Raw genomic sequence first — 14,382 nt, 5'->3', positions numbered from 1 at the left:
ACACACACACAGAGAGAGAGAGAGAGAGAGAGAGAGACAGAGACAGAGACAGAGACAGAGACAGAGACTCACACACAAAGGAGCAAGATACTAATGACTTTTTTGTGGATACAAAACTGATAGATGAGATTAAACTAAAAATGAACAGAATGAGCTGGGCGGTGGTGGCACATGCCTTTAATCCCAGCACTTGGGAGGCAGAGGCAGGTAGACTTTTGAGTTCGAGGCCAGCCTGGTCTACAGAGTGAGTTCCAGGACAGCCAGGGCTACACAGAGAAACCATGTCTTGAAAAAAAAAAAAAAAAAAGAACAGCATGTGTTAAAGGTGATTTGAAGAGGGTCAGGAGGAGCAGAGGATGTTTCTGGTGGTACAAAACAAGGGCCCACACCTGGTAATGGCATTTTGAGGATCCCAAGTTGGCCAAGTGGGTGTACATTACAAGGAATGTGTAATTAAATATTACAACTTTTTCCTTAAAAGATTTACTTTATTTTGTTTATGTGTGAATCTGCTTGCATGTATGTATACCATGTGCTTGCTTGGTACCCATGGAGTCTAGCAGAGGGCATCAGATTTCCTAGAACTGGAGTTACAAGTGGTTGTGAGCTATCTGATATGAGGTCTGGGAACTGAACCTAGATCCTCTGCAAGAGCAGCAAGTGCTCTTAACCATAGAGCCATCTCTCCAGCCTGATATATTATTACTTTTAAGATATGTATGGGGCTGGAGAGATGGCTCAGTGGTTAAGAACACTGACTGCTCTTCCAGAGGTCCTGAGTTCAATTCCCAGCAACCACACGGTGGCTCACAACCATCTGTAACAGGATCTGATGCCCTCTTCTGGTGTGTCTGGAGACAGCTACAGTGTACTCATATAAATAAAATAAATCTTTAAAAAGAAAAAGATATGTATGTATGTGTTTGCCTGTGTGTGATGTGAATGTCAGTGCTGGTAAAGTCCACAAGAGGGTTCACCATTGGAGCCCATTGGAGCTGGAGTTCCAGGTGGTTGTGAGGCACAGGATGTGGATGATGGGAACTGAACTCCATTCTTCTGTAAGAGCAGTGTGCACTCCTAACTGAGGCGCCGTCTCTTTAGCCCCTGTCATTTTTCATTCTTAAGGAGCATTTTAATGATTTAGTAGCTTATGAAGGTGAGTGTCCTTTTGCTTACCCATTGGTCAGTTTTGTGAGGGGTGTACTTCAATCACTGATTGGGGAAGACCAGAGAGGTTTATCACCTCAGCCACTGCCCACAGGCCCCTTTGTTTACTGAAATGACAAGGCAGGTTTTCAAAAACAGCAGTAGCTGGACATTAAAGTGTATACTTTTTATCCTAGCACTAGAAAGGCAGAGGCAGATGGGTTTCTGTGAGTTCTAGGCCAGGCTGGTCTACAGAGTAAGATCCTGTCAAAGAAACAAACCCCAAATAGCAGTAGAAAGCAAATGGTTGGTTAGCTTGCTTTCATTGATGACCATATCCACCATCTCTAGAAACTGGGATCCTAGACCAGAAGGGACTGGAAGCTCCCACAGAGAATACTGAAGACTGGGTATGTGGAAGAATTAAGAAGTTCATCTTTGACAGACAGTATGTCAGGATGAGCCATAAACCTGTCCTCATGCTATCCTGGAGTGGGACTTGAGACCCTAACTCATCTGCAGCTTGAGGCCTAGATGGATGATAAGATTTTTTGGGTAAATGGTGCTCTTCACCATGTTGCCTGTGGCTATTCAACTGCATCCTGTTACCTGGAGACTGGCCTCATAGGTCCTGCCTAATCCTGGCATCTGCAGTCCTTTCCTTCCAATTTTTCTCTTCCTGGTTTGCCATATACATCATGGCCCCTTTGGCAAACCTCTGTCTCCAAAAATACTTACATTTCAATTCATGACAGTAGCAAAACTACAATTATGAAGTAGCAACAAAAAGAATGATTTTATGGTTGGAGCCACCACAGCATGAGGAGCTGAAATAAAAGGTCACAGCATCGCCGGGCGGTGGTGGCGCACGCCTTTAATCCCAGCACTTGGGAGGCAGAGGCAGGCAGATTTCTGAGTTTAAGGCCAGCCTTGTCTACATAGTGAGTTCCAGGACAGCCTGGGCTACACAGAGAAACCCTGTCTCAAAAAAAAAGGAAAAAGAAAAACCAAAAACAACAACAACAAAAGGGTCACAGCATAAGGAAGGCCAAAAGTGCTTTCTGTACAAGCATGTTCATGTCTGGAACCCAGGGTGCAGAGAAAGAATCAACTCCTGAAAATTGTCCTCTGATTTCTATATGTGCACCACACCATGAATACACACACACTTCATACACCGTACATGGACAATAATAAAATTATAAAGAGAGAAATAATTGAAGTTTGTCTTTACAGTGTAGTGGGTGTCTCATTTATCATGGTGACAAGGTCTAGGGATACAAGACAGAGGCTATCTGTCCCTGGCTTTTGTAGACCTGTTTCTTCATTGCAGAGTGGATTGGTTGAGGCTATTTCATCTCATCATGTACTCTTTATGCTTGAGAATTCTTTGAAAATAGGAAAGCACAAATTTAAGGCCAGATCATTAAAAATGGTCATTTTGGCCAGGCTGATGGTATATGCACTACGCCTAGCACTGCGGAGGCTGAGCTTGAGCTCAGTGACTCAAGCCAGTCTGGGCAACCTAGAGAAAGTTTTTTTTAAAAAAAATTATTATATATATTAGTGTTTTGTCCGCATGAATGCCTGGGCACCACATGCATGTCTGGTTTCTGTGGAGGCAAGAGGAGGATATCAAATGCCCTGGAATTGGAGTTACAGACCATGTCGAGGGGCCATGTGGATGGTGGGGATTGAACTAGAGTCTTCTGGAAGATCATTCAGTGTGCTTAACCAAGTGAGCCATCTCTCCAGACCCAGAAAAAGTCTCCCCCAGCCCCCACCCCCAAACTGGGTTTCTCTATATAGTCTTGGCTGTCCTGGAGTTCCGTCTTTAGACCAGGCTGGTCTCAATGTCAGAGATCCACCTGCCTCTGCCTCCCAAGTACTGGATCAAAGTTGTGGGCCACCGCCACCATCTGACTCTTCAGAAAAAAGTCTTAACCAAAACAAAGTAAAACAAAATTGCCACTTAAGGACCCGTGGTCCCAGCACATAGGAAGCGTGAGCCAGGAAGACTGCTGTGAGTTTGAGGTTAAACTGAGCTGTAGAGAGATATCTTGTGTGAAAAAAAAAAAAATCAAAATAATATAATTGTTTTAGGCTGGCCTGGAGCTCATTAGGTAGAGAAGGCTGACTGAAACTCTTGGCAGTTCTCCTGCCTCAGCTTCCCACGTGCTAGGATTACAGGCATTGGATACCACATCCAGCTTTTTTTTTTCTTAAGTAGTAATTAGGATTTCAGGCTATATTAGTTTTCTAAACAAAGTACCATATATGGTGAACTTAAAGCAACAGAGATTTAATGTTTCACCATCCTAGAGGTGAGGAGCACCACATCAAGGTGTCCTTTTTTACCTCTTCCAGCGTTTGGTAGTGTGCCGGTCCTTAGTCTTCTCTGTTTCCACATGGCCTTCTCTTCTAAGCACATCTATCTGAAGTTCCTTCTTAGATGGACATCGGCGGTTAGATTAGGGATAGTCCTAATTCAGTATGACCTCACTTGAACTACTGATATCTGCAAATACTCTATTTTTATTATTTTTTCTGTTGTTTTGAGACAGGGGTTCTCATTGTAGCCCTGGCTGTCCTGGAAGTCACTCTATAGATCAGGTTGGCCTGGCCTTGAGCTTGGAGATCTGCCTGTTTCTGCTTCCCACTAATTAATTTTTTTTTTTTTTGAGACAGGATCTCACTATGTAGTCCTAGTTGGTTAGAACTTGTTTTGTGTAGATGAGGCTGGCCTCTGACTCAAAGGAAACTACCTGACTCTCCCTCCCAAAAGTTGGGATTAAAGGTATGCACCATTACACCTCACTGAGACTAAATTTTGAATGAAAACCTCCAGTATTAGCTATATTATCTCTAAAGCCTGCCTTTAGAGTGCATGTTATCTAATGATACATTATCCTTGCCAGTTTCTTATGTTTTTTAAATTTTATTTATTTATTTATTTTGGTTTTTTGAGACAAGGTTTCTCTGTATAGCCCTGGCTGTCCTGGAACTCACTCTATAGACCAGGCTGGCCTCGAACTCAGAAATCCGCCTGCCTCTGCCTCCCAAGTGCTGGTTAAATTATTTTTTTTAAACAGATTTATTTATTTTATGTATATGAGTACACTATAGCTGTCTTCAGACACACCAGAAGAGGGCATTGGATCCCATTTCAGATGGTTGTGAGCCACCATGTGGTTGCTGGGAATTGAACTCAGGACCACTAGAAGAGCAGTTAGTGCTCTTAACCAATGAGCCATCTCTCCAGCCCGAGTTTCTTATGTTTTTATCACATTTTTTCCTCAGGTAGCCCAGACTGGCCTTGAAGTTGCTATATAGTTGAGCATTCCTTGAACTTCTCGTGCTCCTGCCTCCACACCCCATCCTAAGTGCTGGGATTGCACGTGTGTCCTATCATGCCTGGTTTTGAATCTTTGCTTTCGACATTGCTTCAGTTATTCAATCTGTGCTTTAATTTTCACAACTATTGAACCTGCTTATCTCCCTTTACATTTTTAGATAGAGTCTCCCTAGCTGGCTTCAAATTCTTTTCTTTCCTGTCTCAGCTTTCCCGTTGCTGGGATTATAGGCATGCATTACCACACTCATTGAAACTGTGCTTTTAAATTCTTATCTACATAGGAAGTTAAAAGACTTACTGAGCGTCTAGAAGAAAAAGAGAGGGAGATGCAGCAGCTGATGAGCCAGCCTCAGCATGAGCAAGAGAAGGAGGTCGTCTTGCTTCGGAGAAGTATGGCAGAGAAGGAGAAAGCCAGGGCTGCCAGTGAAGTTCTGTGCCGCTCCTTGGCTGATGAGACCCACCAACTGCGCAGGACATTGGCTGCCACTGCCCACATGTGCCAACATCTGGCCAAATGTCTGGATGAACGACAATGTGTACAGGGAGACGCTGGGGAGAAAAGCCCAGCTGAGGTAGGCCGTGTAACTAGATCAAGTGAAGACTCTGGTGTGACAAGAGTCATTGTTATTCTCTAGTACTCCTGAGCAATCGCTGAGGTCTGGGGGGTGCCACAGAACCTACTCTTCTCTCAGGGAGGAGAATAGTCTCCCCCACTCCTAGCATTGCCTGTCGCTGATCCTGCATGACAGTCAGAAGGCACTTGGGGAGAGGAAGGAAGAGCTTGGAATAGAGGGACTGCCCCAGCAGGTGCTGTCACTGAGGCAGATCTAGGTGACACTGCAGAAGAGGACAAGTGCCTATGCCACATATGCAGACTCTAGACCTAAAGCTGCTAGAGATGCATGGGTGGCAGTCTTTTGCAGGCTCCATACATCTGAGTGGTAAGAGCTGATCTAGCACAAGTCTCATGAAGAGCCAGAACTTCTGTTGCCAGCAACATGGCCTGCCATAAACTAGACTGTCATAGGTCCACCCTCAGGACTTCTTCATTATGACACGATAACACAGAGCATCTTCATGCCTCAAAACTCTGAACCCCATGTAGTCATTGTATGAGGTGGACAGAAGATGGTGACAGAAGAGCCAGAAGCCAGAAGGGACAGGTTGCAGTAGGGACCCAGGAAGAGCCTTCTGTGGCTCCAGATCAGAAAAGTTTGGGTTATGGCTCTGTGTGAGTTTGGTGGAGAGGAGCATGATTAAAGGCTTCAGCATTGAATATCCATAAGGTAGTTATGAGAGGAGATCTCACAAACCAGAGGGCTCCTGGTCAGGAAGAACGCATGACTGGTGGGACCAGGACTCAGTATAGGCCAGGCATGGTACCTTATTTCCTGCTGGCAGGTGGTGCTGATCTGTGTGGAGCTGACAGGGAAACAAGCACATATGGCACACTTTGCCTCAGTTACCAGGGGGTGTATTTGTAGCTTTTGTGCTGCTATGACTACCAACAGAGCAACAAACTACAGGGAGGGTTCCAGGCTATCATGGTAGGGATGGCATTGCCAAAGTCATGACAATGGGAACCTGTGACAGAGAGTCCTCACATCATGGCAGACAGGAAGGGAGACAGAGACAGAGACAGAGAGACAAGGAGGCTGTGGGACTAGGGGCCAGGTATCGTCTTCAAAGGTCTGCCCTTAGTGACTTCCTCCTGACTGCTGTGCCACACCTCCTAAAGTTCCTATAGCCTCTACAAATAGCATTGTTCTCTGGGGTCAAGCTTTCAAACCGTGAGCCTGTGGGGAACATTTCTGATTCAGATCATAACAGTACCAGGCTGAGACTGGTACGCCTTATGTACACCTCCCCCCAGCCCTTCCCTGGGGCCTCTAGATCATGAGACTGTGTGTGTTCTGAGGAAAGGGATACACAGCTACCAGCAGCTTCTCCAAAGTGCAGAGAAACTCGACCAACAACCGTCCATCCCAGTTAGAGTTCACGAAGAGATCACCCTAGAAGGAAGCCAGCTGTATGTGCTTCTGTATAGGAAGTGCTCTTGTCCAGGTTTGTATCACCACAGCATTCCCCTTGAGGATCTCAAAGCAGCCTCAGGAGGCTGGTAGGTGGGTGCTGGCTTCTGGCACACAGGCATGTCATGTCTCTTAAGTCGGTATCATTTCTCAGCCTTGGACTTGGCCGAGTCATCTGGGGCTTCCCAGCAGTCTGGGTTAGGACATGTACTTCCTGTCATTCAAGGGGATTTCTTAAAACTAACGTCTGTGATTTGCCAGCCCTTCTGTAGCATGGAATGCCCGGGATTTCTGGAATATAAAGTATACTCCAGAAATGTTTATGATGCTTTACAGTCGGGTCAGCCAGCTGCTGCTAGGGGTTAGTTTGGAGTGTGGCATCTATGATCGGATGCCCTGGTTCTGACTTTGTGTTAAGCACAAGTTAGGTTACCGCATCCAGATAAGTCCTCTTGTCTATAGGCAGGATTTCTGTCTTGGTGAGTCTGCAGGAGATAAGATGAATCTGTGGCCAGGCTACACTAAGGACCTGGAAAGGCTCCTGGAAGCTGGGCATGTCTCTGTTACAGAGTGAAACTATGTTCCTGTCTTCCCTGTTGCCTGTGATGATGACTAAGTTCTGGAGCTGTGAAGGTTTCATTACAGCTGGTGTACTTACTCCTCTAGACTCGATGACATTTGAATGTTTAGTCCAGATTTAAAATATAGACAGCTTATGTTGGAAGGTAAGAAGGAACAAGGACAGTGTCAAGAGTGATATACTTAGAGACCCTCTGCCAAGATTATGTCCTGGCCTTAGTTGGGAGTGTGTCTGTTTTTTGGTATCTGTTTTGCTTCTTCAGTGAGTGAACAGGCACCACCTCCTACAGTGCAGCTCCAGTGACAGTCTGTGACCTCAGCCTCTGGCTCCAACTTCCTCTCCATTTCTGTATGTTATACTCACACAGTGACATGGCTTCTTTTTGTCTCTTCCTTATGTAGCTAGAGCATACAAGCAGGGATGCTTCTGGCCAGAGTGTTATTAAGAAGTTACAGGAAGAAAATCGACTGTTAAAACAGAAGGTGACTCACGTGAGTATCTAACATCTCAGTGAAGAGGAACGTTAACCCTGACAGATGCTAAATGAAGGCTTTTTTTTTTTTTTTTTTTTAAAAAGCTGGTGCCTAGAAGTGACTTCTGCCCCCTGGCTTTAACTTGATTTACACAGTCTCCAGAGATCTGACCATTCTGCCACAGAGGATATAGTAAAATCAGGAACTCTCTGTCCTCCTAGAATTAACTAGTCAATAAAGGAAGTACAAGAATTACCATCAGGAAGTAATTTTGGGAGTGTGTGTTGTATATGTTTGTACTTGCATGTGGAGGCTAAAAAGTGACATTGGGCAATTGTACTTCACATTGTTTTGCAACAAGGTTTCTTGCTGGAGCATATAAATTTGGCTAGGCTAGCCAGTGAGCTCCAGGAGTCTGACCCCTCCCCATAGCCAGCAATGGCATTACTGACATGTGTACTGATGTGTGTCATACCCAGCTTTTACATGGGTGCTGGCAATCTGAAATCAGGTCTTCCTACTTGCTTAGCAAGTACTTGACTAGCTGAGACACTGCTTCCAAAAGTGGTTTAGGGTTTAACCCCCTTTTGGGAAGCAGTTTTTAAGGCAAGAATGTTACACTGAGTTTACATCTGTTTAGATTATTATTATGGCCAAGGGGTGGTGGTACACACCTTTATTTTTTATTTATTTTTATTTTTTTATTTTTGGTTTTTTTGAGACAGGGTTTCTCTGTGTATCTCTGGCTGTCCTGGAACTCACTCTGTAAACCAGGCTGGCCTCGAACTCAGAAATCAACCTGCCTCTGCCTCCCAAGCACTGGGATTAAAGGTGTGTGCCACCACTGCCTGGCTGGTACACACCTTTAATCCCAGCACTTGGGAGGCAGAGGCAGATGGATCTCTGTGAATAGGTGAGTTCCAGGACAGCTAGAGCTACATGGAGAAACCTTATCTGGAAAAACCCAACCCAGCCAGACCAAACAACAACAACTACAAAAGACCATTCATATGGATGTTCCTATAATGTATCAGGTTCCCTGGTAGGCTTAGAACTCTCTCTGTACAAAAGAAAGGAAGGCAGGTTTTCCTTAGGAAAACCTTACTTTGTAAATTATTGTTGATAACCACAGATCCATGTTGGCTTGAGCAAAAGTCTCTTTTGGTTCTGTCTTTTCAGGTAGAAGACCTCAATGCTAAGTGGCAGCGTTATGATGCAAGTAGGGATGAATATGTGAAGGGGCTACATGCCCAGCTAAAGAGGCGGCAGGTCCCTCTAGAGCCTGAGCTGATGAAGAAGGAGATTTCCCGGCTTAACAGACAGTTGGAGGAGAAAATAAGCGACTGTGCAGAAGCAAAGCAGGAGCTGACAGCCATGAAGACAGCCCGGGACACTGCGCTGGAACGAGTGCAGATGCTAGAACAGCAGGTGTCCTCAGGCTCCCAGCCTCACTGACAGGGATGTCTGCCTGTTTACACACCACAGGCAGTGGCTGTAATCTTGGGACAGCCTAGGCTAAATGTTTGGTGGAACTGGGTAGGATACAGTCATAGAGTAGTGGGAGAAGGCAGGTAAGGACTTTCTCCTTCCTTGAGGAGAAATGAATATTCTGTCTTTTCTCAGATTCTCGCTTACAAGGATGACTTCAAGTCAGAAAGGGCAGATCGGGAACGAGCTCATAGTAAGATTCAAGAGCTAGAGGAAAAGGTCATGTCCTTGATGTACCAAGTGTCCCAGGGACAGGTAAGAGTACAAGAGAATTTCTCCCTTTAGATGTATTTTCTTTTATTGTGAATTTTGAACAAAGATGTATCAGCTGACAATACTGTTGGTGATGTGCCCCATTCCCAGCTCTGTGCAGAGCAACTTCTCCTGGGCCTAGGGTGTGGCCATAGAAAACCTCTCCGTGGTACTGTATTTAACTGTGGAGGTCAGCATTGTGGCCTGTGTTGGTAAAAGTTAGCTGTCCTCAGGGCCTTTCCTGACTCCCTGCTCACAGTTTCCATACAACAAAAGCATATCCCAGACCTCAGGTTCTCTTAAGTGTCTGTCTTTGTGAGGTAGAGACCCTAGTGACTATTTTGCAGAGGTAGGACACAGGCCCTGAGCACTCAATGAGGTACTCCAGGCTAGCCAGTGGGCCTGCTGCCTCCTGTTTTTAGTGCCGGTACATAGCGTCGGTGGAAGTCTCTCAGGCATAAAAAGCTGGACATACGTGCCTTTTACCTCTCCTCCGACCTGGATAGACTTCTGCTTTGCAAATTCCTAGGAAAGATTTATTATTTTAGCCACTTAGTATCCATACATCTGTCCTGTGATAAACCCCAGGCCCCCCTCAGAGAACTTACTGTCCTAACAGCTTGGATAATAGAGGTGCCTCTGAAAATCAATTAGGCCGAGAAGGCAGAACTGGTTTTGAAATGGTCTCTCCCAATTAAGGTGTGAGAAGAACCAGAGGTATGTGAAGGCTGCCCATACTGTTCTGTTCTGAGCAGCTGCTGGACCTCATCAGTTTCTGCTTCCCTTTATCTGCACCAGGGGCATAGGAGCAGCCTGGTAGATACCTTTGTTCATCAACCTTAAGGTTAATTCACAAGCATCAGTTGTAATGAATGGAGGATTTTGGTGGAAACCGCTGGCCCTCCCTAAATCCACAGGAAAAGAGGATGGTGCCAGAGGGCTTTAGCAGTAACAGAGAACCCTTCCCAGAGCCTTTGCTTAGCTCCAGCAGTCCCTTTGGCATCATATAATGGGGAGTGTGGATGTTTCCCCATCTTGTTTTAGATCAGGCTTGTTCAGGGTGGTATGGCCATAGAGGAGGCTATTCCTCTAAAGCCCCAGGACTATAGGCATAGAACAGAATTTTCTAGCATGCAACATGGGCAGGAATGGAGATATCCGAACATGACTGTGTGGGTTTGCTGAGCTTTCAGCCTTGCCTGTAGGTTTGTTTGTTTTGTTTTGTTTTTTGCTGGCTTCTGTGCTTTAGATTGCAAGGTCACTAATGGTATGACCTCTCAGGCAGTCTTTTAATGTGACAGAGGAGTGATCTTACTGGCTCTAGGCATGTCTAGCTAGGTACTCTGAGGGATTTCTGATCAGCCCCAAAGGCTAGATTTCTGTTGGGGATCAGGGCCTTTGCATCAGTAATGGCCTCTTAAACACCCTTCTTTGCTCAACCTAAGGACGACAACCATATGACAGTGGTGAAGTCAGAGTGTTAAGACTTTGTCCCTCTGAGAAAAATTCAAATTCAGATGTGAAGTAATAGTAGCAAGAGCAGGTGCTGGAGTAAGGCAACCGTACTCCTATACATGTAGCAATGGCCACCACTGCCCAAGGTGCTTTGTGGCATTTGTTTAGTGTACATGTGCCAGACTGTGCCAAGAGTAATGGCTGCCACTGTAGGTCTCAAAGGCTGTCTAGCACCTCAAACCACATTGAGGTACAGTGGGACTTAGTTTGCCTGTTCCCTGGTTAATGCCCAGCCGCCCACACCACCCCCAGCTTTGTTTCTCTCACTCTGGTGTTAGTTGGGCAGGGTCACTTCCTTGACTGAATATCCTAAGGCTGAAGGCTCCAATCAGGCTTCCCACTTCTGTTCTTTCATGATATGACCAAGTACCTGTAGGACTTCTTCAGTTCACTCAGCACATTTGTCTAGACAGCAAGAAACATTAGGATTTGAGGAATGAGATCTTCCAATTTAAGCCTTTAGAAACTCCAGAGAGCCAAATAAAATACCTTGATTCCAGAGGTTAGTTCCACATTCCTTGTTGAAACTCTTGTGGTATGTGGACTGACAGCTGATGTTTGATGAAAGTGAGGCGTTTTGGTACAAAAAGAATCAAGGCAGTGGAATTTAAGGTCTATTCTGAGATGTCTCTAGTTGTTAGAACCTAGGGCCAAGCTTTGTTGACCTCTAGCAAAGCCCATGTCAACTAACTTTTGCCTTCTCTACAGGACTCCCGGGAGCCAGGACCCTGTCGGATTCATACGGGGAACAAAACTGCCAAGTACTTAGAGATGGATGCACTGGAGCATGTGACACCTGGTGGCTGGAGGCCCGAGTCTAGGTCCCAACAGATGGAACCTTCTGCAGAGGGTGGGCATGTCTGCACAGCCCAGAGAGGTCAGGGTGACCTTCAGTGTCCTCATTGCCTGAGGTGCTTCAGTGATGAGCAAGGCGAGGCATTCCTCAAGCACCTGTCTGAGTGCTGCCAATGAGCCAGAGACACCATGCCCCTGTGACCTGTGACCACCATAGTTGCTCTAAGGGGTTGGGAGGGTGTCCTCTGACCCAGTCTTCAACCCAGTGTGTTGCATTCCTCTGGGATCTAGGGCCCAAATGGGCAGGGTCACTGGAAGGTAATTTTGTTTTCGTTTGGCCATGGAGCAGATTGGGTCAGAGGGAACTATTGACAAAGCAGGAGGAAGAGATGGGGTCAGGGGCATCAAGTGGACATCAATTTTGTCTCTCTTGTGGAGTTTGGATCAAGCTGTCAATTCAAAGCTGCAAGCTATCTGTTGTGGGAGTATTGTGAAGCCTGCTGGCACCTAGAGTTGTGCTACTTGCTGGAAGGGGAAGTTACTGTGGGAGCAGTGTGTCCTCTCTCCAGGGTGGAAGCTCCATCCTGTTGAGTAGTGAGGTATCTGACTCCCTGCCTTGTCTGTGCTGCATGCATGCACTACAGTTACATGATACACTAGAACCTTCCCAAACACAGCAGAGCCACACAGCTGCATCCAGTACCATCACCTTGCAAAAACACTTGTATTTCCAAAAGGGAAAGCACCTTTATTTCCTAATCATTTATTTTTGTAATAAATGGATTTACTACTGTGTTGCTCTGAGAGTTGGGCTGGGATGTGTGCAGGAACAATGGGTGTTTTCTGCCGGGCAGTGGTGGTGCACGCCTTTAATCCCAGCGCTTGGGAGGCAGAGGCAGGCGGTTTTCTGAGTTCGAGGGCAGCGTGGTCTACAGAGTGAGTTCCAGGACAGCCAGGGCTATGCAGAGAAATCCTGTCTCGAAAAAAACAAAAAAAAAACAAAAAAAAAAAATGGGTGTTTTCTGGTCACTAAGGAGAGACCAGCTGGTAAGGAGAAACATTCCTGCTGTCTTGCCTCAATTCACAGGGAATTAAGTCTCTTCACCAAGATCACAGGATTAAATGGCAGAGCTCAGATTAGTATCCAGGCATGGCACAGAGCTGGTCCAAGAATGTGTTTACAAGTGCTGCAGGTAGCAGAGGAGGAGGGATGCCCAAGGAGCCCCGCTGACACCATCTAGCTTTCCAGATGCTAGAGAGCTACAGAATTGGTTTTGCTTTAGAATGGTATTTCCTTGTCACCTATTCCTCCCTTGTGAAATGGGAATTTTTACTGTGTTATTATATATTAAAAGTATATAACCTATCCTTTGATTTATAGGGGTTCATAAATTACCTTGAGTCTTAGAAGAAACCTGGGACTTTGAAACAGTGTTGGGACTGTTAAAGACTGAGAGGAAACTAGTCATGAACCAGGGTAAAACTTATTGGTGCTTTGAGACTTCCAGCAGCTTCAGCAGAAGCTTCAAACTCAGGGTGAAGGGCCAGATTTGACTCCAGTTAGGTCCACAGGTTCTCAGGAAGTTCCATATCTTATACCAGCTTCAGTGGAAAGGTGTAGACCTAGTGGAGGGAGCAGACCTGAACTGGATGGAGTAAGGCTCACTGGCCCATGGGGAGTCCCAGAACTCACAGCAAAAGCTGAAGACCCATGCAAGAGACACCAGCTGACCCAGGACAATACCCTGACCCAAAAACAGAGAGCCTCTAGCCCTAAATACCAGTCCACCATACCACAGAGGGAAATGACCCCTCAACCTTATTATAACTTACATCTCCTGAGCATTGTAAATGTCACCACTAAAAGAATAAAGGAAATCTGAATGTATAAAAAAAAAAAAACAACAAAATACGAAGAAACATTTAACCAACATATTAATTCCAGATGGGCAAAACTCAGCCCAGAAACAAAACTAACATAAAAAAACAAGATAATATGTCTTCCTTAAAGATTACTAATTTCACAGTACTAGTTTCTAATAGGAATGATTTGTTAGAATTTCCAGACAAAGAACTTAAAAGAATATTTATAAGTATGTTCAAACAGCTTAAAGAATACACGAATGTGGGCTGGAGAGATGGCTCAGCAGTTAAGAGCACTAACTGGTCTATCAGAGGTCCGGAGTTCAAATCCCAGCAACCACATGGTGGCTCACAACCATCTGTAATGGGATCTGATGCCCTCTTCTGGTGTGTCTGAAGAAAGCTATAGTATACTCATATAAAATCAATAAATAAATCTTTAAAAAATAAATGAATGCACTCCAAGAGAAGAACAGCACAGAGATAATGAAATAATGAAGTCATTCAAAGAAATAATCATCAACTTCAATAAAAAGAACTGCTGAAGAAAAACTAAACTGAAATGATGCTAGAAATGAAAAATTCAACAAGCCAAAATTAAAAGCTTGGTTTAAATCTTCACCAGCAGAATAGATCATCTAGGAAATGGAGTAACTAGGGCTGGAAGACACAGTACAAGGATTGGATCAGACAGTTAAGGTCAGTGAGGAATTTTTTTTGGTTTTTCGAGACAGGGTTTCTCTGTGTAGCCCTGGCTGTCCTAGAACTCCTTCTGTATACCAGGCTGGCCTTGAACTCAGCAATCTGCCTGCCTCTGTCTCCCAAGTGCTAAGATTAATGGTGTGCACCACCACTGCCCCTTTCTCCCCACCCCCCCACTACATA

General features: G+C 45.2%; 1 protein-coding gene across 2 annotated transcripts in view; it reads left to right on the top strand.

Annotated features, from left to right (window-relative positions):
* Positions 1-13,000, top strand: part of Tnip2 (TNFAIP3 interacting protein 2) — an 18,199-nt gene extending 5,199 nt beyond the window's left edge. Inside the window, exons 2-7 of one of the 2 annotated variants that reach the window (XM_031341302.1) lie at positions 4,783-5,073; positions 7,513-7,602; positions 8,764-9,012; positions 9,208-9,327; positions 11,548-11,689; positions 12,722-13,000. In XM_031341302.1, the coding sequence (XP_031197162.1) occupies positions 4,783-5,073; positions 7,513-7,602; positions 8,764-9,012; positions 9,208-9,327; positions 11,548-11,689; positions 12,722-12,729 (900 nt within the window). In that variant the 3' untranslated portion in view covers positions 12,730-13,000. Of the gene's footprint in view, positions 1-4,782; positions 5,074-7,512; positions 7,603-8,763; positions 9,013-9,207; positions 9,328-11,547; positions 12,439-12,721 lie in introns of those variants that run through there. The other variant, XM_031341301.1, reaches the window with a different exon arrangement.
* The last annotated feature ends 1,382 nt before the right edge of the window (positions 13,001-14,382 follow it).

This window comes from Mastomys coucha, unplaced genomic scaffold (assembly GCF_008632895.1).
Source record: "Mastomys coucha isolate ucsf_1 unplaced genomic scaffold, UCSF_Mcou_1 pScaffold22, whole genome shotgun sequence".
NCBI classification, from domain to species: Eukaryota; Metazoa; Chordata; class Mammalia; order Rodentia; family Muridae; genus Mastomys; species Mastomys coucha.
This window is presented reverse-complemented; position numbering and strand designations above follow the sequence as displayed.